Genomic DNA, 23,330 nt, shown 5'->3' with positions numbered 1-23,330 from the left:
AAACATAAAACCTGGAAATCAGTCACAAACCAGTGTGTTTCTATGTGTTTTTAAAATTCCTTTAGGCTAATAAAAAGAACTGTTTGTTATCTTTTTCATACTTCATTTCTAATCCATTCCAAGGCCCTACTGCTACTGCTGCTGCTGTCGCTTCAGTCGTATCCGACTCTGTGCAACCCCAAAGACAGCAGCCCACCAAGCTCCCCCATCCCTGGGATTCTCCAGGCAAGAACACTGGAGTAGGTTGCCATTTCCTTCTCCAATGCATGAAAGTGAAAAGTGAAAGGGAAGTTGCTCAGTCATGTCCAACCCTCAGCAACCCCATGGACTGCAGCCTTCCAGGCTCCTCCGTCCATGGGATTTTCCAGGCAAGAGTACTGGAGTGGGGTGCCATTGCCTTCTCCATCCAAGGTACTGGAAGACCTCAATTAATAATGGTGACATTTATGAGGATGATTTTTTTTTAAGGACTCAGAAATGTGGTACAATATTACTGTTCACCCTGTGTGCTAAGGGTAAGCTTCAGACTCCAAGAATCCAGAGTTCCAAATCATCATATTTGGAAAAGTCTAGAAAGGTATAATTTTCAAATAAGATAATGTAGCTCCTTCCTAACAAGTGTTTGAAGTCCCTTTTACAGGAAAGAGTCTCATCGTGTACAATAATATATCATACTTTAAGAGTGTGGAGTATACATACAACAGATCTGATAGGAAATAGCATATCAGCTAAGGATTCATTCTCCAGATCCATGCAGACAAAAATTCGTTTCCAGCTCCTCCACCACATACTAGCTGCGCAACTTCAAACTAGCAAAATGTTAAACTATTTAAGCCTTAGTTTTCTCATATATAAACTAAGATGAGTACTTCAATAAAAATAATTTACTTAATCCTACTATTTGCTAAATCATGCATTATTTTAACCCTTCAAACCTCATAACTAAGCTTATAAAATAAGCGATATCATTCCCATTCCCCTTTTCACAAGAAAATATTTATAGCTTGATGCTATTATAAGGATTTAATGAGATAATTAATAAAAATCACTTACAAAAGTGGTACATAGTAAATGCTTAATAAATGTCAGCTATTATCATTAAGACGTAACTTTTTAAAATAATGACTTCTCTATAATTCAGTCAAGGGAGAAATATTAACTAATTCATTTAACAGCATGAAAACAATTCAACATGTTACTGGAAATATTTAGAGAAGACCTTATTTAGCCTTTGATATAATCACATGATAAAATGTAATAAAACATATCCAATTTTTTTTTCCAGAGAAGAAATTTAACACAAAAGACATACTTAAAAGAACTACTATATAGCAAAAGAATTAGAAACATATTAGAAAAAACTAGAATAAATATATTTCCAAATTTCTTTTCTCAAGGTAATCTTTAGTGACTGAAGCAGGAATATAATATTCTTCTATAAGACATTAACTACTTGTTTTTAAATATAATTATCCATTATATGCAAAATATATCCCTCCCTTAGGATACATATGTTACAGAAGCCTGTGAGAAGCCCCTGGGAAGATGGTCTTTTGTCACTCATCCCAAGTATAAAGAGCATCAGTAGTTCCTAAAGAACTAATTCAAGCTTGCCTTCAGCTGAAGGAGTCATGGCTATGAGTCAGAGCTGATGCTAGTGAGCAAAGGAACAAGAAAAACCTGGGCATGCCTCTCTGTCGGTCATTACTGGGCTTTTGTGAAGCTTGATGGGTTGCTAGGGACATTAGCACCAAGACCTGGCCCCACCCAATAACCTGCAGGCTCCAGTACTGGGACCACTCAGGACAAACAGAAAACAAGGTCAGAACACAGTCGCACCTATCAGACAGGCTGTCTAAAGACTTCCTGAGCCCATAGTCACCTCTAGACATACCCCTTGACATGGCCCTGCCCACCAGACCCTACTCCATCCAACAGTGAGAAGTCACCAACCCCTCCTACAGAGAGTCTGCACAAGCCTCTAGACAAGACTCAACCACCAGGGGTCAGAAACCAGAAGTAAGAAATAAAAGTCCCATAGTTGGTAGCCCCATAACTAGTCTAATAGTCTAACATAACATAGTCTAACAGTCCCATAACTGAGTCTGCAAACTGGTCAGAACCTACCCTGGGACCAAAGCTGGTCCCTCACATTTTTGCAACACAAAGAACATCCCCTAAAAAGGGAGACTTCTCCAAGGTTTAGAAACATACCTAAACTTCCACATACATAAAAATACAAATAGAAGTATAGACATGAGTTTAGAAAATGAGCCAGCAGAAGGATATGTTCCAGATGAAGGAATAAGATAAAACCCCAGAACAACCAGTGATGTGGAGATGATAGGCAATTTACTTGAGAAAGAGTTCAGAGTAATGATTATAAATATGATTCAAGAACTCAGGAAAAGAATGGATGCACAGAGAAGTTACAAGAAGATTTAACAAAGAATTAGAAAAATAAAGACCAATGAGAGTTGAAGAATATAATAACAAATGAAAACTACACTAGAAGGAGTCAATAGCAGAAAAAAATGAGGCAGAAAAACAGATGACTGAGCTGGAAAACAGAATGGTAATAACTGCTGACATGGAACAGAAGAAAGAATAAAAAGAAACAACAAAATTTGAGACCTCTGGGACAACATCAAACACTACATTTGCATTATAGGCGTCTCAGAAAGAGAAAGAGAGATAAAGGGCCAGAGAAAATATTTGAAAAAATAATAGCTGAAAATGTCTCTAACATAGGAAAGGAAACAGTCACCCAAGTCCAGGAAGCCCAGAATTCCACACAGGATAAATCCAAGGAGAAACATGCCAAGACACATATTAATAAAAAAGACAAAAATTAAAGACAAAGAGAAAATATTAAAAGCAACAAGAATGAAGCAACAAAAAACAAACAAGGGAATCCCCATCAGGTTCTTAGCTGGTTTTTCAGCATAAATTCTGCAGGCCAGTAGACAGTGGCAGGATATATTCAAAGTGATGAAAGCAGAAATCCTACAACCAAGAATACTCTACCCAGCAAGGCTTTCATTCAGATACGATGGCAAAATCAAAAGCTTTACAGATAAGCAAAAGCTCAGAGTATTCAGCACCACCAAACCAGCTTTACAACGAACGCTATAAGAATTTCTTTAGGCAGAACAGAAAAGCCCACAACTAGAAACAAAGAAAATATGAATGGGAAAACTCACCAATAAAGGCAAACATACAAAAAGGTGGGAAATCATTCACACACAAATATGATATTTAAACTAATATCTGTGAGAGGAGAGCACAAATGCAGGATATTTGAAATGCATTTGATATTAATAGATCAGCAACTTAAAATAATTATGTACATATACAGAGAATTCTATACCAAAAACTCCACAGTAACCACAAACCAAAAATCTATGGTAGAGATACACATGAAGAAAACAGAATCCAAACACAATACTATAGATAGTCATAACACAAAACAATGAGAGCAAGGGAAGAAAATAAATGCAAAAACAAAGCCAAAACAATCAACAAATGGCAATAAGAACAAACATCACTAATTACCTTAAATGTAAAAAGATTAAATGCTCCAATCAAAATACTTAGGCTGAATGGATACAAAAACTAGACCCATATACATGCTGTCTACAAGAGACCCATTTCAGATCTAGAGAGACATACAGACTGAAAGTGAGGGGATGGGAAAAGGTATTCCGTGCAAGTAGAAGTCAAAAGAAATCTGGAGTAGCAGTATTCATGTCAGACAAAATAAACTTTAAAATAAAGATTGTTACAAGAGAGAAAGAAGGACACTACATAACGATCAAAGAATCAACCCAAGAAGACATAACTGTAATATATAAGCACCCAACATAGGAGCAACTCAATACATAATACAAATACAAGCAGCCATAAAAGAAATAGAAATGAAAGGAAATAAAATTGCAAAGAAGTAGCAAAAATGTCATTGTTTGCAGATTACATGATACTATACACAGAAAATCCTAGAGATACTAAAACTCAATGAATTTGGTAAACTTGGAGGATATTAAATCAATACATAGAAATCTGTTGTGTTCTTATCACTAACAAAAGGTCAGAAGGGGAAATAAGGAAATAATTTGATTTACCATGGCATCAAAAAGAATAAAATACCTAGGAATAAACCTACCTAAGGAAGCAAAGACTGGTAATCAGAAAACAATAAGATGCTGATGAAAGAAATGGAAGATGACAAAAACAAATGGAAAGATATACTTTATTCTTAGATTGGCAGAATCAATATTGTCAAAGTGACCATATGACCCAAGGCAATCTACAGATTTAGTGCAATTTCTATCAAATTACCAAAGGCATTATTCACAGAACTCGAACGAAAAACTAAATTTGTATGGAAACATGGAAGATAGTGAATGGTCAAAGCAATCTTGAGAAAAAACAGAGATAGAGGAATCAGGTTTCCTGACTTCAAATTACAACACAAAGCTACAGAAATCAAAACAGTGTGGCACTGGCACAAAAACAGAAATACAGAAAATCTATGAACAAAACAGACAGCCCAGAAATAAACTCATGCACATATGGCCAATTAATCTATATACAACAAAGGAAGGAAGAACATAAAACGGAGAAAACACAGCCTCTTCAATAAATAGTTCTGGGAAAATTGGACAGCTATATGCAAAGGAATGATTTTAGAACATTCTCTAACATCATACACAAGAACAAACTCAAAATAGATTAAAGGCCTAAATGTAAGACTGGATACTATAAAACTTCTAGAGGAAAATACAGGCAGAACATTCTTTAACATAAATCATAGCAATAATAATCCTTTTCAGCCTATCTCTAGAAGTAATGAAAAAAAAAAAAAACACAAATGGGACCTAATTAAAATTTGAAGCTTTAGCATGGCAAAGGACACCATTACAAAAAAAAAAAGACAACCTACAGGATGGAAGAAAATATTTGCAATTGATGCAACTAACAAGGGATTAGTATCCAAAATCTACAATCAGCTCAGTATCAAAAAAATAATAATAATCCAATCAAAAATGGGTAAATCTAAGAGAGAACAAGATGGCGGAGGAGTAGGTGGATGTGGAGTATGTCTCTCTCCACAGATCTATCAGGAATACACCTTCAGACAAAGAAATGTATGCAGCACACCAGCTGAGAGTGAAAAGGAGTACCTGACCAGTGGAAAAGAATATATAGAACCACACAAAACTCAGTAGGACAAACTTAGGGGGAAAAACAGGAGAGTTAGTAGGACTGGACCTGCCCTCAGTGGGTGGGGGAACTGAAGCAGGGGTCCGATCCCCACATCTGGGCAACTGTCTGAGTCAGAGGAGAAACATTTAAGGCTGCGAGTGAAACAGCTGATCTGTAGCAGCTTAAATGGATTGAGATTCAGACAGTCCTTGCTGCAGCCAAACATACCCTGGACAGGAATGCTGGTCTCCAGGAAGGGGCAGCAGGTAGGAGCTGAAGTTTAGGGTTTGTGGAGCAATCCCAGGGCGAGGGCTGCTGTTGGCTTCAGAGAGACGGATTGAGGGGATGTAAAGGAGGAGATCGTGGTGGGAAATGCCAGTGGAGGATAGCCAGGCAGCCATGGAAGCAAGGCGATACTGCTAAGTCACACGTTGAGGGTGGAGCCATCACCATAGGCTCTCTCTCCCCACACTCCAGCATCAGCAGCTGAACAAGAGAGAGGCTGGCCCATCAAATGCCTGATGCACTGAACTACATGGAAGGATCCCACCCAGGGTGTTCCTTTAAGTGTCTGATGCGCTGATCTACAGAGTGGGACCCCAGCCAGGGGGCCCCTCTATGTGTCTGATGCACCGCACAACAGAGAAGGACCCCAGGCAAGGGAGCCCTCTAAGTGCCTGAACAGGCGGAGCTATGGAGAAAGACTGGCCAAAGAGGCCTTCTGATCGCCAGTTACAAGAGGCTCGAAAAAAAGACACTGATAGGGCCATAACTTCTGCAGCGGAGGCAGTCCGTTTTATGATTAAAATTCTTCAAAAAACAGGCATAGAAGGAACCTATCTCAACATAGTAAAGGCCATATATGATAAGCCTACAGCAAACATTATGCTCAATGGTGAAAAACTGAAAGCATTCCCCCTAAGATCAGGAACAAGACAACGGTGTCCACTTTTGCCACTATTATTGAACATAGTTCTGCAAGTCCTAGCTACAGCAATCAATGTTTGGGAATGCATGTAAGAATTAAAGATTTTAAAATTAAAAAAATAAATAAATAAAAATTAAAAGAAAAGAAAAATAAATAAAAGGAATTCAAATTGGAAAAGAAGTAAAGCTCTCACAGTTTGCAGATGACATGATACTGTACATAGAAAAACCTAAAATAGTATCAGAAAATTACTAGAGCTAACCAGTGAATTCAGCAAAGTTGTAGGATACAAAATCAACACACAGAAATCACTTGCATGTCTATACACTAATGATGAAAAATCAGAAAGAGAAATTAAGGAATCAATCCCATTCACCATGTGCAACAAAAAGAATTAAATATCTAGGAGTAAACCTACCTAAGGAGACAAAAGAACTGTACACAGAAAATTATAAGACACTGATGAAAGAAATCAAAGATGACATAAACAGATGGAGAGATATTCCATGTTCCTGGGTAGGAAGAATCAATATTGTGAAAATGACTATACTACCAAATGCAATCTACAGATTCAGTGCAATATCTATCAATTTACCAATGGCATTTTTCACAGAACTAGAACAAAAAATTTCACAATTCATATGAAAATAAAAGACCCTAAATAGCTAAAGCAATCTTGAGAAAGAAGAATGGAGCTGGAGGAATCAACCTTCCTGATTTCAGGTTATACTACAAAGCTACAGTCATCAAGACATTATGGTACTGGCACAAAAACAGAAATATAGACCAATGGAACAAGATAAAAAGCCCAGAAATAAACCCATGCGCATATGGGTACCTTATTTTTGACAAAGGAGGCAAGAACATACAATGGGGCAAAGACAACCTCTTCAATAAATGGTGCTGGGAAAACTGGACAGCTACATGTAAAATAATGAAATTTAAAAACTTCCTAACACCATACACAAAGATAAACTCAAAATGGATTAAAGACCTAAATGTAGGACCCGAAACTATCAAACTCTTAGAGGAAAACATAGGCAGAACACTCGACGACATAAATCAAAGCAAGATCATCTATGACCCACCTCCTACAGTAACAGAAATAAAAACAAAAGTAAATAAGTGGAACCTGATTAAACTTAAAAGCTTTTGCACAGCAAAGGAAACTATAAGCAAGGTGAAAAGACAACCCTCAGAACAGGAGAAAAGAATAGCAAATGAAACAACTGACAAAGGATTAATTTCCAAAATATACAAGCAGCTTATCCAACTCAATTCTAGAAAAAAAAACAAACAACAATCCAATCAAAAAGTGGAAAAAAGACCTAAACAGACATTTCTCCAAAGAAGACATACAGATGTTTAACAAACACATGAAAAGATGCTCAACATTGTTCATTATTAGAGAAATGCAAAGCAAAACTACAAGGAGATATCATCTCATACTGGTCAGAATGGCCATCATCAAATAGTCTACAAACAACAAATGCTGGAGAGGCTGTGGAGAAAAGGGAATGCTCTTGCACTGTTGGTGGGAATGAAAATTGATACAGCCACTATGGAAGATGTTATGGAGATTCCTTAAAAAACGAAGAATAAAACCACCATATGATCCAGCAATCCCACTCCTAGGCATATACCCTGAGGAAACCAAAATTGAAAGAGACACATGTATCCCATTGTTCACTGCAGCACTATTTACAACAGCTAGAACATGGAAGCAACCTAGATGTCCATAGACAGATGAATGGATAAAGAACTTGTGGTACAAATATACACAATGGAATATTACTTAGCCATATAAAGGATCTCATCTGAGTCAATTCTAATGAGATGGATGAACAAGTGAAGTGAGTCAGAAAGAGAAAGATACTGTATTCTAACGTATATATACGGAATCTAGAAAATGGTACTGAAGAATTTATTTACAGGGCAATGATGGAGAAATAGACATAGAGAATAGACTTATGGACATGGGGAGAGGGGAGGAAAGGGTGAGACATATGGAAAGAGTAACACAGAAACTTACATTACCATATGTAAAATAGATAGCCAACGGGAATTTTTTGTATGGCTCAGGTAACTCAAACAGGTGTCCTGGATCAACCTAGAGGGGTAGGATGGGGAGGGATATGGGAGGGAGTTTCAAAAGGGTGGGGATATGGCTGATTCATATTGAGCTTTGACAGAAAACAGCAAAATTCTGTAAAGCAAGTATCTTTCAATAAAAAATAAATACATTTTTTAAAAAATGGGTACATCTAAAAAGACGTTTCTGCAAAGAAGATATACCTATGGTCAAAAGGCACATGAAACTATGCTCAATATCACTAATTATTAGAGAAATGCAAATAAAAACTACAATAAAGTATCAGAAAAAGTATCAAACTGGTCAGAATGGCCAAACTCAAAATGTGTACAAATAACAAATGCTGGTAGCGTGTGAAGAAAAAGGAACACTCCTACACTGTTGGTAGAAATGTAAATTGGTATAGCCACTGTGAAAAACAGCATGGGGTTCCTGAAAAAAAAAAAAAAACTAAAAAAATAGGCAATACGATATGGAAACTTTACTCCTGGACATACATCTAGAGAAAACCATAATTGAAAAAGATATGCACACCCCAATGTTCATAGCAACACTATCTGTAATAGCCAAGACATGAAAGCAACCTCAATATACATCAACAGATGGATGGATAAAGATGTGGTGTATATATACGTATAGAATGGAATATTACTCAGACATAAAAAGAAGGAAATAATGGCATCTGCAGCAACATGGATGGATCTAGAGATTATCATACACATGAATAAGCCAACAGAAAACAACAATATATCATTTACATGTGGAATCTAAAAAAGAAAATGATACAAATGAATGTATTTACAAACAGAAATAGATTTAAAGACATAGAGAACAAATTTATGCTTACTAAAGGAGTATAGGGATAAATTAGGATTAGGGGATTAAAATATACCTGCTACCATATACAAAAAAAGATAAGCAACAAGGATCTACTGTCTAGCAAAGAGAACTACACTAAATATCTTGTAATAACATATAATGGAAGAGACTATTAAAAAAAAGAATATATACATATATATATAAAATTCACTTTGCTGTACACCTGAAACTAAGACAACTTTGTAAATCAACATTTCAATAAAAATAGTTAAAAAAAATTTTAAGTCAAAAAAAATATAAAACTTTTTAAGTGACATGCATAATTTTAATGTCCAATTCAACTGCTCATAAACCAAAATTTCAATCTTTTTTTTTTTTTTGGTGTTTCAAAGAAAAATACCCATACTTTAGACATAAAGTCTGAAGAAAATAATTTGTCTCTAAGGAAACAAGTGTTGTCAGCTCCAACAGTTCACAACGAAATGTCTGAACTTCATACTTTTGACATATAACAAATACTCATTTCAAGGCAACTGTTATATTCTTAATTTCCAATTTATTTTTCCTTATATCATTTGGCAGTATAACCATATAAAACTTCAGATCATTCTGTTCTCCTGATAACAAAAATTCTACCTGGTTCATGATAATATAATTGACAATATAGTTTGGATTTTTTTAAACCCCAAAATTTGTTTCACCCTTAATTTCTTGCACAAGACAAAATAAATATTAAATAAACTATTGTTTAGAAGCCCCAGTTATTACTATTAAGGAAAGAATCCTCTGAAAATCAAAATTATTATCACATGGAAAACAGATTTGACATCTTTGGGAAACTGGGAAAAATTGCTCTTAGAAATAAAAGCCAAATATTTAAGTAATTTTGCTATTTTCTTCATTTTTCATACCTACAAACTGAGGAATGCTATTGAAATAGAAGCTAAGAGCAGACTACAAGGACAAAATATACTTAATCAAAGCGGTTCATTCATATTTGCCTACTTCATGAAATTAGCATTTAGAAATGAAATGGAAAAATATGATATTAGAACTAACTCAATCAAATGTGGGCTAAAATTACCTCTGTCAATTGTCTCGGAGTAAGAAACAATACAAATGAATTAGCAAAACCAAAACCATTACAAATAAATTAGCAAAGTCTAACAATAAAATTCAACGGTCCTATGATAAAAGAGCTATTCATTATTTTTTAACCATTCCTTTTATTTTATAGTTCTGACTTTTATCTTCTCTGCCTATTTTAATACACGAGTATGGCCCAACATTCTGTATTTAGCCCTCTGCTTTTTTAAAAAAAATGCTATACTACTTCTTTACAATAGTTCAACTATTCCCATCACATCAGCTCTTCTTCACCTCCTCATGCATCCCTCTCAAACTGCCAGGCTGTTGAACATTTCCAACAGATGTCATATATGCCAAATGTGTAAAACAGAATGTCTTTCCCTCAAATCAACCAGTGTCCCAATTTCACTGTTTATGATATTAGCATTCCCCAACTTACTTGAGCATAAAGCTTTAGATTTTTAAAAAAATATTCTTCTTCATTTTCACACCATTCTAAGTCCTCCACTGAAGATCAACCAATGCAACTGCTGAAAATCTTTCAGTTTCAAGGAGTCCTAAATATCACCTGAGGGGCACTTTGTTTTGTCTTCCTGTAGGGGATGATAACCTGTAGGAAAGCCTATGAATACACTTTAAAGCGTAGATTATAGTAGCTAGAGGAAAGGTTGGTTCATGGTTTAGAGAACCTTGCAAGTCATGATTTCTAGGAGCAGCAGCAGCAGGAAACGCAAATATGCAGAGACTGGATCACACCCTAATTGGATAAAAATTGATGTATCTAGTGTACACACACGCTGTACTACATGTGCCCGCTTATCTTCACATCACAGCTATAAATAAAGCAGAAAAGACTGTGTTAAAGGACTTTCACCACAATGACTACAGATTAGATTTATTGGTGACTGCATTTCAGCCTCAATGTTTTTAAGATTTAAACTTCTGAATCAATGATCAATGGTTATCATCCTATTAATTTTTTCATATCTTCATTGTGGTCCTTAACACGTTTATTACAATACAAGTTTTCCTGTTTGTCTCCTAGGGCAAGAATGTTCTATACAGGATTACATCTCATTCTTTTTTGGATTTCCATTACTGAATACAGTGCCTGATCCCAAACATGTGTTGGATGAATTAACTTATATTTACTAGTAGTCAATAAAGTTATGGTGACTTCTCTATATTAATAAAAAATGATACTGTGCTCAATTGTGTAAAGAATTAAAATGTAAAAGGTCCTAACTCTTTCAAACAAAAATAGAAACAGTTCTAAGACATTTTTTGTATTTAGAAATCCTTTTTAACCTAGACACTCTTTGTCAAAATCTTAAAACTTCAAGTAATTGAGAGTTTGTTTTGTCCTCTTTTTAGTGATGCCAATTTGTTCTTTCTTCAAAAATTCATTACATCCTATCCATTGCTCCAGTTCAAAATATAAATGTGCACACTTGAAAGTAACAATTGATATCCAAATATCCTAAAAATTATAATTACTAGACTAAAAAGTCACCCAGTTTAGGTTTTAATATTTTCTTCATGTTTATCTCAGTAGAAGAATAAGCTGGGGTTGGGGGGGAGAGTAACAAAATATGTGTTTTTTTTTTAATCCGCTGTTTTGCACAGAAGTCTTTGGACTTAAAATGGTGATATATAAAATTCAAGTGTAAGTCATCTATATTTTTTTGATGCAAAGTTCTATTACCCACCAAACTTAAGTTCAGTCCATTTCAAATACAGTTCCTTGATTGGTGACTTTTTTTCTTTTATTAATTTTTCTGGAAACCAACAACCACTGTCTGTCAGACCTGACATAGTAGACCAAAGGGACAATGGATGTGAGACAGAGAGATAATCCACAAATAAACCCAACTCTGGGGAAATCAGAACCAAAGAGGACCAGGAAGACGTAAACAATGACCCTGAACCCAGAAAGACCCGGAAAGACACAGGCCACCTCCACTTACAGAAAGAGTCCTGATCCAGTTATAAATATTTGACTCTCAGGCAATAGGCACTTCAAGGAACACCTGGATTACTTGGCTTTGAAAGTGAAGAAAATATCAAGAAAAATGTTCTAAGACTGCAACCTTAAAAAGGAAGTATCAGTATCACGCAGCATTTGGTAGAGAGCTTTGGAGCCTTAAGAGTACATCTGTTGCATAATGAAGCTGACCCAGGACTGTCTTCCTGGGGCTTGGAGATAGTAGCTGGCTTCTCCTAAAGGACCTACTGAGACCGCTCAGGGGCAGAAATGGTTACAGTCATTCATTCAAACCACCTTGATTCAGTTCCTTCATTTTTACTGGATGATTTCAACTCTGTTGTGTTTGCACTGGTTGATTTCAAAAGTCAACCTATTTGCTTTTCATCAGCAAAATTGCTCTGTCCTCCAGGACCATGCCAAAGAATATGATCTCATGTATTTCACTACCTCCAAATGTTATCAAAGTCAATGATACAAAAAGTAGCATTTTCAAAGGATGATAGCCTAAGAAATATATAGTTTATTCATCTCTCTAATTAGCTTAGATTTTAATCCTGGATCAAACCAAAACATTACTCATTAAGCTGAACAAATATTTGGATAGTATTTTTGTGGGGTGTGTGTGTTTGGACAAGTTCCTCTTCTTTAATAAAATTGCTTTTACTAAGTTGAGCTTTGTTGGGATGCCCCCTGCTTGCTTGCTGCTGGTTTTTATGGATGAGATATATTGCGGAAGTTGTCTCTCACATCACTCAGCCAGCCCTTCACAAGCCCTAAGGGAGAAGATTTCAAGACCTTCTGTGCAAGGAAGAGCTTTGACTCCCCTGAACAAATGACCCATTCCTATTTTATAGACCATGCAAGCCCCATGAACACCTGACCATGTAAGGGAAAATTTAATTCAATTACGTTTTCATTTTCATTTTAACTTCTTTTTATCTCTTCTCAAATGAATTTAAAATAAGAATGTTGTAGAAGACCCATTGTTAAAGTGGAATGCTTTTAGTTAAATACACACACACACACACACACACACACACACACACACACACATATCTATCTCCTCCCTCAGTCTTTCTCTATACAAATAGATATGTATATATACATTCTTTATGCTTCTAGAGAGAATGGACCAAACTTTGGCCTCTGTAGTCTCCTGTTTTCTTAACCAGGTTTCCTTACACTTGAAGGGACCATTTAGTAACAGGTCTCATAGTTTTAATAGGTCACTTCAACCCATCTTCTATACGTACAACCATATCAGCTGGCTGCCCTTGACCAACTTGGGTCCTCAGTCTTCTCAATCAATGATTTCTGGCCTGAAAACTTAACATCACCATGTGCCTGCTCTTTGTCTGGCACCCAGCTCTGTCCTGAGTCATCTCTACCCCAAGCTATGCATCAACAACAGCTGCCTCTACCCTAGTCAACCTAGAAAACAGGGAAAAAAATGGCCAAAAAAAGAAGAAAGTAAGATTTATAAGTCTGTGAGAAAAAAAATCCTAAAACTCAGTTTGATTATATGCTAACTAGATACCTTTAGAAATCTAATGTGCTTTGTACGTTCAGTTCAGTTCAGTCACTCAGTTGTGTCCAACTCTGCGACTTCATGGACTACCGCATGCCAGGCCCCCCCGTTACCAACTCCCAGAATCCACCCAAATCCATGTCCATTGAGTCAGTAATGCCGTCCAACCATCTTATCCTCTGTTGTTCCCTTCTCCCCCTGCCTTCAATCTTTCCCAGCATCAGGGTCTCTTCCAATGAGTCAGTTCTTCACATTAGGTGGCCAAAATATTGGAGTTTCAGTTTCAGCATCAGTCCTTCCAATGAATATTCAGGACTAATTTCCTTTAGGATGGACTGGTTGGATCTGTTGCAGTCCAAGGGACTCTCAAGAGACTTCTTCAACACCACAGTTCAAACGCATCAATTATTTGGTGCTCAGCTTTCTTTATAGTCCAACTTTATGTGTATTCATGTATACTTTATTTAATATGTAAAGTATAAATATCATTCAAAAATTTACTGAATTCATAAGGATATAATATTCTAGAAAATATTCTCTTTTCTCTGGATATTACCTTTAGGAAAAGCTACCCTGAAATATAGACAATTTAAATTATCTTCAAAAAACTATTATTCTCATTAGACGGCCACATATAAATCAGTGAAGTTAGAACACTCCCTTACACCATATACAAAAATTTAATTCAAAATGGCTTAAAGAGTTAAATATAAGACACAACACCACAAAACTCCTAGAATAGCACATAGGCAAAACATTTTGTGACATAAATTGCACCAATGTTTTCTAAAGTCAATCTCTCAAGGCAAAATAAATAAAAGCAAAAATAAACAATGGGACCTACTCAAACTTATGAGATTTCGCACATCAAAGGAAACCATAAACAAAACAAAAAGACAAACTACAGACTGGGAGAGAACTGCAGAAGATGTTCAAACAGTCCATACAACTCCATTTCAAAAAACAATACTTTCAAAAAATAGGCAAGAGAACTGAACAGACATTTCTCCAAAAAACACATACAGATAGCCAACAGGCAAATGAAAAGATGTTCAATATCATTAATTATTTGAGAAATACAAATCAAAACTACAATAAGGTATCACCTCACACAGGTCAGAATGGCCATCATCAAAAACTCTAAAAATATATGCTGGAGAGGGTGTACTGAAACAAAAACCCTCCTACACTGTTGGTGGGAATGTAAATTGGTGCAGCCATTATGAAGAACAGTATAGAAGTTCATTTAAAAAACTAAAAACAGAGTTACTGTCTAATCCAGCAATCCTACTCCTGGGCATACATCCAGAAAAACTAACTGCTCTAATTCAAAAGGGTACATGCACCCCAGTGTTCATGGTGGCACTATACACAATAGCCCAGACACAGAAGCAACCTCAGGGTCCACTAACAGATGAAGGAATAAGGAAGACATGGGTTGTGTGTGTGCGTGTGTGTGTACGTGTGCATCCTAACTTCAGTCACGTCCAATTCTTTGTGATGCTATGGACTGTAGCACACCAGCCCTCTGTCCATGGGATTCTCCAGGCAAGAATATTGGAGTGGGTTGCCATGCCCGCCTCCAGGGGATATTCCTAACCCAGGGATCAAATCTGAGTCTCTTAAGTTTCCTGCACTGACAGGCAGATTCTTTATTACTAGTTACATATATATGTATGTATGTATACACAGACACATATATGTAAATGTGTATATATTTATATATGTATATGTTTGTAAGGGAATACTACTCAGCCATTAAAAAAGAATGAAATAATGCCACTTGCAGCATCATGAACAGACCTAGAGATTGTCATACTAAGTGAAGTTAGAAAGAGAAAATCAAGTACCATATGATATCACTTATTAGGTGGAATCTAAAAACTGGACAAATCAACTTATTTAAAAAATAGAAACACAGAGACACAGAAAACAAACTTATGGGTACCAAAGGGGAAGGGGGAGGGATAAATCAGGAGTACGGGATTAATAGATGCACACTAACATATATAAACAGTAATTTATTATATTTCACAGGGAACTAGATTCAGGATCTTGTAATAACCAACAATGGAAAACAACAGGAAAACACACACACACACACACACACACACACACATATATATATATAAAACCAAATCACTTTGCTGTATACCTGAAACACAATATTGTAAATCAGTTATATTTCAGTTAATAAAAACTGTTACTCTCAAGATATCTAGTACATATATTCACTTGCTTTCAATGTGTAGGTGCAAGAAAAATAAATTCTAATATAAACTCAAAAGAAACACTAATAGAAAAATAAATATCCTTTTAAAAGCAGCTCCCAAGAGAACAATATTATTTAAGAACTGTTTTACTTCAGATTATCAAAGCTTTTTCATGGAAGCAGTCATTCAGCAGTTACTTGCTGAGTCATTCTACAAGGTCAGTACAAAGTCAGAAAGATACTAAAAGCAGAAAAATAAAAACTACACACAAATATCTCTAATGAATAGTAATGTTGAGTAATCCTCAACAAAATACTAGCCAGCCAAATTCAGTAAAATATTAAAAGAATTATATACCATGACTATTTTGGATTTATTGCTGGAATGCAAGGATGGTTTAACCTATTAAAAATCAATGTAGAACACCACATTAACAGAATGAAACAAAAAAAGTTATATGATTATTTCAATTAATGTAGAAAAAGCATGTGACCAAATTCAACACCTTTCATGCTAAGAACATTTAACAGACTAGACATAGAAGTAAACAACCTCAATATAATTAAGGGTTACTGATAAATATAATACCATGTTTAGATTAATAACCTACATCAAGGAAACTAGACTCATTAAAAATTTCCATAAGGAGTACTTACCTGCCAAAATTTTCTTGAACTGTCTAAACCATATATCACAGTGGTCTTCACTTAAATTAATAAGATCAAGTGTAGAATCCTTTAATTTATTTTGTTCCTTTTTCAAACATATGAAGAGAGTGATTCCTAATAAAGTACCACTTTTCTGCTGTTTTATTGAACAACGCCGTTTCAGTTTGACAGAGAATATGTCCTTGAGTTCAACAAATTCTTCTCTATGTAGAAAATCATACTTGGAATCACCTGAAAAGAAATTAAAATTTCCAGTCAAAACCATTGTGTTTATATTCTTGTATGTATGAATAATAAATAGTGAAAACTCAAAAATATTTATCATCTGTAATTTTACTGATTATGCTTTATGTCAAGTCCTATATGAGATGAGGAGGGAAAAAAAGAAAAATTAGGTCCATTATCCCATAGATAGAAAAAAATGGAAGAGAATCTCTGCCACACAAGGCCTAGGACATTCAGAATCTGAGAATATTCAACGTGTGAAGAATTCTAGGAACAAAAACAAAGCAACATTTCAGTAATAATAAATTAGTATCATACAAGAGGCTTCCTGTTACTTACAGGGACAGAGTAAAGTCATGGAAAGAAAAGGATTCACTAACAGAAGTGAGTTTAAGATAGGCTGTTGAAGGCAACATGAAAGGGAAGGAAAATGTATATTTTTGGTAAAGAGATATAGGTACAAAAAGGAAATGGTGAGATTACTGTGAGTAGAAAACAATGAACTCCTGCCAATCTAAAAAGATCCACCTGAATCTCACTATGTTATTGTTGCTGTTTACAAACCTACATCTCATGACTTGATGAGTGGAATAGAAGGAAATTAAAGAAGAATAACAATAATCTTTGTGGGATGGTCATTCACCCGAAAAGGCATCTACTGCAATGAAGGTTCTGTCTGAATCAAAATAAAATTATATTGAAGGAATTAATCTTTGATCTCTGTGGCTTTTGGATTCCTTGAAGGTGGTTTATAAGAAAAAGAAATGATTTAGACCTAGTGTTTCTCTCCCTGAAGAGTTTCAAGGATTAGCAGAAGGAAAAGTTTGAAATTCACATTAGGAGTCAATGAAAAGTGGGATAAAAACACTGAATTACTTTGTTTCATTGATTTAGTATCCAAAACAGTTTAACATGGATATTACTGTATATCATTCAGTTCAAGAAACTTCTGTTAAATGCTTTGTGTTAAACACTATGCAGAATGCAAGAGAGAGAAGTTCTACTACCTGCTCCCGAGTGGCCATTATTTATTAGGGATTAAAATAGATATTTAAAGCAGATATAATTGGGATATACATAAAAGAATTTTGGTGTCTCAGAGGGTCATATTAATTTTTATCAGAAAACCCAAGAAAAGAATTTGAACTCGACAGTTTTACAGACTTCAGTTCAGTTCAGTCGCTCAGTCGTCTCCGACTCTTTGCGATCCCATGAATTGCAGCACGCCAGGCATCACCAGCTCCCAGAGTTCACTCAGATGCACGTCCATCAAGTCGGTGATGAGAAGGCAAATGATGAATTTCTGTGTACAGCGGAAGAGTCAGAGTCGACAGGCAAGTTAGCAGCACATACAAGCACATGTGTCAGTGTGTGCTGTGCCCATTGTATTTTGGTATTTCTTTCATGAACCTGGGCTTCAACTTAAATATGGTCCTTTCCATCATAGTAAAATGGTTGCCAGTGAATTTGAATTTGGTTCTTTATTCAAATCTAGTGGGATAGTAAGAGGTGTGCATATATGAGAGATTCAACATGTTTTAATCATGAACAAAGAGTAAAACTTTTTGTTATTCACTGTCCTAATGTTATGCTTCACCTGGAACCCTTACTCTCTTAATCAAGACCTTTCCCAGAGGATGCGGTGGGACCCCCTTCTCCTAAAGGCTGAGGACACCTGAACTGAAGTTGGGAAGGCTCCCAACAAGGTGCACAAGAGGAAGTCTGAGTCCTGTTTCATCATGAGTCCATGATAAATCTTCATGCTACACTCGGGAGTTTGCTCACTGTGCATTGATCCCAAGGTGGTGTACATTTTTCACGATAACCCTGCAATTTAGTTTAGCAAAGATGATTATGTCATCAGGATAAAGATTAGAAAACATGAGTGAGACATTGGAGGAATAGAAACCAGTCTACGAGGCTTGAACTAAGGTAGAGGAAATGATAGGAAGGTGCTTTCCTTTTTAATAATTGTACTGGAGAGAAAAATATTATGTTTAGAAGTGTTTTCCCCTAAAATTTAGATCTTACCGAATATTACATTTAGCTTAACAAAAAATTAGAATATTACACAAATGCAAATTTAGAATTTATTTGTATATTTGTGCAGAATGGATAATTATTAACTGCCTAACATTCCTCCTACAGGCAAAATAGAAAATTACATCTTTTGCTTCAGTTCAGTCACTCAGTTGTGTCCAACTCTTTGTGACCCCATGGACTGCAGCATGCCAGGCTTCCCTGTCCATCACCAATTCCCGGAGCTTGCTCAAACTCATATGCGTCAAGTCTGTGATGCCATCCAACCATCTCATCCTATGTCATCCCCTTCTCCTCCCGCCTTCAATCTTTCCCATCATCAGGGTCTTTTCCAATGAGTCAGTTCTTCACATCAGGTTGCCAAAGTATTGGAGCTTCAGCATCAATCCTTCCAATGAATATTCAGGACTGATTTCCTTTAGGACTGACTGGTTGGATCTCCTTGCAGTCCAAATGGCTAAGAGTCTTCTCCAACACCACAGTTCAAGAGCATCAATTCTTCGGCGCTCAGCTTTCTTTATGGTCCAATTCTTACATCCATACATGACTACTGGAAAAACCATAGCTTTGACGAGACAGACCTTTGTTGGCAAAGTAATATCTCTGCTTTTTAATATGCTGTCTATGTTGATCTGTTGTTCCATGTTCAGTTCTAACTGTTGCTTATTGACCTGCATACACGTTTCTCAGGAGGCAGGTAAGATGGTCCGGTATTCCAATTTTGGTATATATATTGCCTAAACTTGCTTCCCTGATGGCTCAGATGGTAAAGAATCTGCCTGCTATGCAGGAGACAAGGGTTCAATCCCTGGGTTCGAAAGATCCCCTGGAGAAGGGTATAGCAACCCACTCCAGTATTCTTGACTGGGAAATCCCATGGACAGAGGAGCCTGGTGGGCTATAGTCCATGGGGTAGCAAAGAGTCAGATACAACTGAGCAACTGAGAACAATCTTATAATATTCATTATAAGCTTGTATCTCACATTAATTTAATTTTTATGTAATCAAACATATAACAAATAAGACCTCCAAAGGGGTTGGGTAGGAAGGGAGGGAAGGATCACTGAGGGAAAAAAATGAAAAGGATGAAATACATATTTTTTTCACTCAAAGTCCTATATTATAGTCTGAGTTCCTTGCTTTGTGTACTTTAATTTGGCAGTAAACAATTCAATGACTTTTCCTATTTAAAATCTCTTGTAATTGCAAATTTAAAGACGCTAAAACATCAACCAAGATCCAACTTAGTAGAATTTATGGAAACAGGGCAAGAATACCTATTATCACTCTTACTATTCTCAACACAAGAAAAATTAAATAAAAACAACTGATGGTGGAAGGGGTAGAGGGAGAGATGAAACTATAGCTATTTATAGACAGTATCACAATATATTCATAAAACCCAAAAGAATCTATTTGAAATCATCAGAACTAATAAGAATAGCCAATAAGGAAGCTGGTTACAAATATGTATCTAGAAAGAAAGAACATTGGGGATAAAGAGACCCTATACAAATTATTATCCAGGAACAAATTTATCAAAATGATCCTGGACTTGTTTGGGTAGAAAAGGCCATACAAAATAAAGTGAGAGACAAATGAAGGCATATCAAGTTCCAAGATTACATTATTTTTATGCTAGTATTCTCATTATTAATTACTACTTATAATGCAATTCCAGTCAAAATCTAAATGGTATTTTCTTTGGTGTAAGGAGCAAGGAAACTTATCAAATGATTTGTAAATTTTCTTGGAATAAATAATGAAGAAAAATGTTTTAATAGTAATGAGGAGAAGTACATACCAGCCCGATCATTTCTTGTAAAGTTATAATAATTAAAACATCTAGAAATAGATAAATGAATGGTCCAAAGAAATATCTGCATATATTTTAAAAGTCACAAATGTGATAATGGTAGTATCCAAAATCAGTGAAGAATATTTAATAAAAGATGACTTAGAACTGGTTCATCTTTAAAAAAGAAAAGAAAAACTAGATCTCTGTTTCATAACATACACCAATATTCCTAGATTACAAAGAACTTTATATAACAATAAATTAGTAAAGCCATAGTATGGCAATAAAGGCAGATAGAGACTGAGATACATAACATAAAGGTTATTTAATGCCAAAAAAGTCCTAAAGACCCATAAATAGAAGTCATAAACAAAATCCAACTGGGAAGAAATATTTGCAACATATGACAGTTAAATAATCTATTTAATCAAGAAAAGAAACACTTCAGTGGAAGAGTACATTAAAGACCCAGGCAGGCATTTCACAAAAGAAGAAATGCAAATTGACCAATGAACATATGAGAAAGTTCAATCTAATTAGGAATCAAAGAAATGCAAATTAAAACAACAAGATACCACTTTTTGCCTTTTAGATTGGCACAAGATCAAAAATAACGCTCATTGATGGTGTGGGCAAAGGGAACCAGTCCTGGGGCTGGTGGGAATGCAAAAATGGTAACTGCTGGAGAACAAGTTGGGAATACTTATCAAAAGATTTCAAAATGTTAATTGCAGCAGTATTTATAATAGCAAAACTATTTGAAGCAGTATTCATGTTCTTCAATAGAATTGCTTAATCATAATCTGCAACTCACAGTGAGAAAATTAGATCTTTGTGTTTTGATGTGGAAAGACATCTATGTTGAGGTATGAGTAAGTGGAATAAAAAGCAAATGAATGACAATAATCTGAGAGGCTGATCTCACTTTCATTAAAAGGAGAAAAAAATCTACACAGAAAACACATAACAAATAGTAGTTAACAATGAAAACAGAGATATAAAGAAGTATAAGATTAATTTTTACTTATAAACCTTCCTTTCTGTAATCAGCATTATATTTTATCAGTTTTTTAAAATGAGAAAAGGGAAAATGCTTTAAAATATGCATATTTTTGATCAAGCAATTTACTTCCAGGAATTTACCCTAAGGGAATAGATAATATGCACAATTTAGTTAAAAGAATGCTTACCCAAGCATTATTTGAGTGAAACTTGGAAATAACCTAAATGTGACCTAACAGACTATTGGTTTTGGAGAATGAAGCATATTCATATACTATAATGCTATTCAGCCATTAAAATATAGCAATCTGACTAGAAAAGTGTCTAAAACAGTGTACCATATTTCCATTACTGTTTTGTATATATTTATTGAATGCATAATGTATGTGGCATGTATTTCTATATGCACATATGTATGATGATGCATATGAAAACTTGGAAGGAGAGTGAGATTGTGAATTAGTTTGCGTATATGAATTTCTAATTTTCCTACAATGGAAATATTTCTGTAATCAACTGAAAAAGATGGTTTTCTTGCTCATCCTAAAATAGTTCCTGATCATATTATTCATTTTAATTTTTAAAATCCCCTTTTCTAAACTGTAAGGGAAGCTAATATTTAATTAGCATGTGCTATATGCCAGACATTGCCCTCAGCACTCTACATCTATTATCTCATCTAATCCTTATACTACCCAAGGCAGATACTTTTTCCTAAAAACGAGGAATTCAGGCCACAGCATTTAAGTAACTTGTCCACAGTCATACATCTCGTAGGAGCCAGATCCAAGATCTAAATCCAAGTACTTTGACTGGCCCTTACCAACACTGCCCAGAAGTAATGACCTTCTTGAAGCAAACACACACTCATCTGACCTTCTGGATCTGTTTTTTATTCTAGTCAAACTTAAAACAGTAGTCAAGCCATTGCTCTGTCTCTAACTAGACCCTAGGAAAACAGCAAAGCCACTCATGTGTCTTAACTGAGTAGTAGACTTGATCCCTAAAGGTACATCCTCCAGTGCCATCAAAAATCCATATATAATTTATAGCCATCTCTCCATATTCACAGTTCCTTCCATCCGTGGTTCCACGTCCAAGAATGCAAACAAGCACCATTTACTACTGATAGAGATTTGCATATATGCGGACAAACGTGGTTCAAATATATGTTGTTCAAGTGTCAACTGTACTCCATTCATAACTTCATGGTGACCTTCAAGGAAATGGAAGTTTCGACTGTAGCAACCAGGAGCTGACAGCATTGAAAACTCTGAAAAGGCCTGTAACTCTATGAATGGTATTTCCTGCTTTCCCTGCTCAGATTTCTAACCTCTTCCCACATTTGCCCACAGATTCACATTTGGGGTTTTCATGTGCCTGATCTCTTAGCCAGTGTGACAAGAGGAAGCTAAGAGGAAGCATTACAAAAACATTTTGTTTTCATTTGAAATGAAAATAAAGATAATTGATTCGTGAATAAAATAGTTTGTGCTTGCTTTACAAATTTCTAACAATAGGCAAATGTTCTTCAGCACTCTGTTTTCCTCAGCAGCTATAGGAATCTCTCAGGTGCCAATTTTCTATGTAGAAATTCTGGTCTATTATTCATTTCTACAACGTCCATCATTTACACAACATGAGCAAATCAGCCCAGTTCTCTCTAATCACAGGATACACCTGATTTTAAACAAAATCGTTTCCTAACATATGCGAAGACGTGTATATAACTAAT

At 35.5% G+C, this 23,330-nt stretch overlaps 1 protein-coding gene across 1 annotated transcript in view; it reads right to left on the bottom strand.

Annotated features, from left to right (window-relative positions):
• The window catches only part of CERKL (CERK like autophagy regulator), a 134,614-nt gene that overhangs the window by 69,525 nt on the left and 41,759 nt on the right, over window positions 1–23,330 (bottom strand). The window contains exon 2 of the mRNA XM_069577062.2: window positions 16,518–16,760. Within this exon, the coding sequence (XP_069433163.1) occupies window positions 16,518–16,760 (243 nt within the window). The remainder of the gene's footprint in view (window positions 1–16,517; window positions 16,761–23,330) is intronic.

This window comes from Ovis canadensis, chromosome 2 (assembly GCF_042477335.2).
Source record: "Ovis canadensis isolate MfBH-ARS-UI-01 breed Bighorn chromosome 2, ARS-UI_OviCan_v2, whole genome shotgun sequence".
Classification (NCBI taxonomy): Eukaryota; Metazoa; Chordata; class Mammalia; order Artiodactyla; family Bovidae; genus Ovis; species Ovis canadensis.
This window is presented reverse-complemented; position numbering and strand designations above follow the sequence as displayed.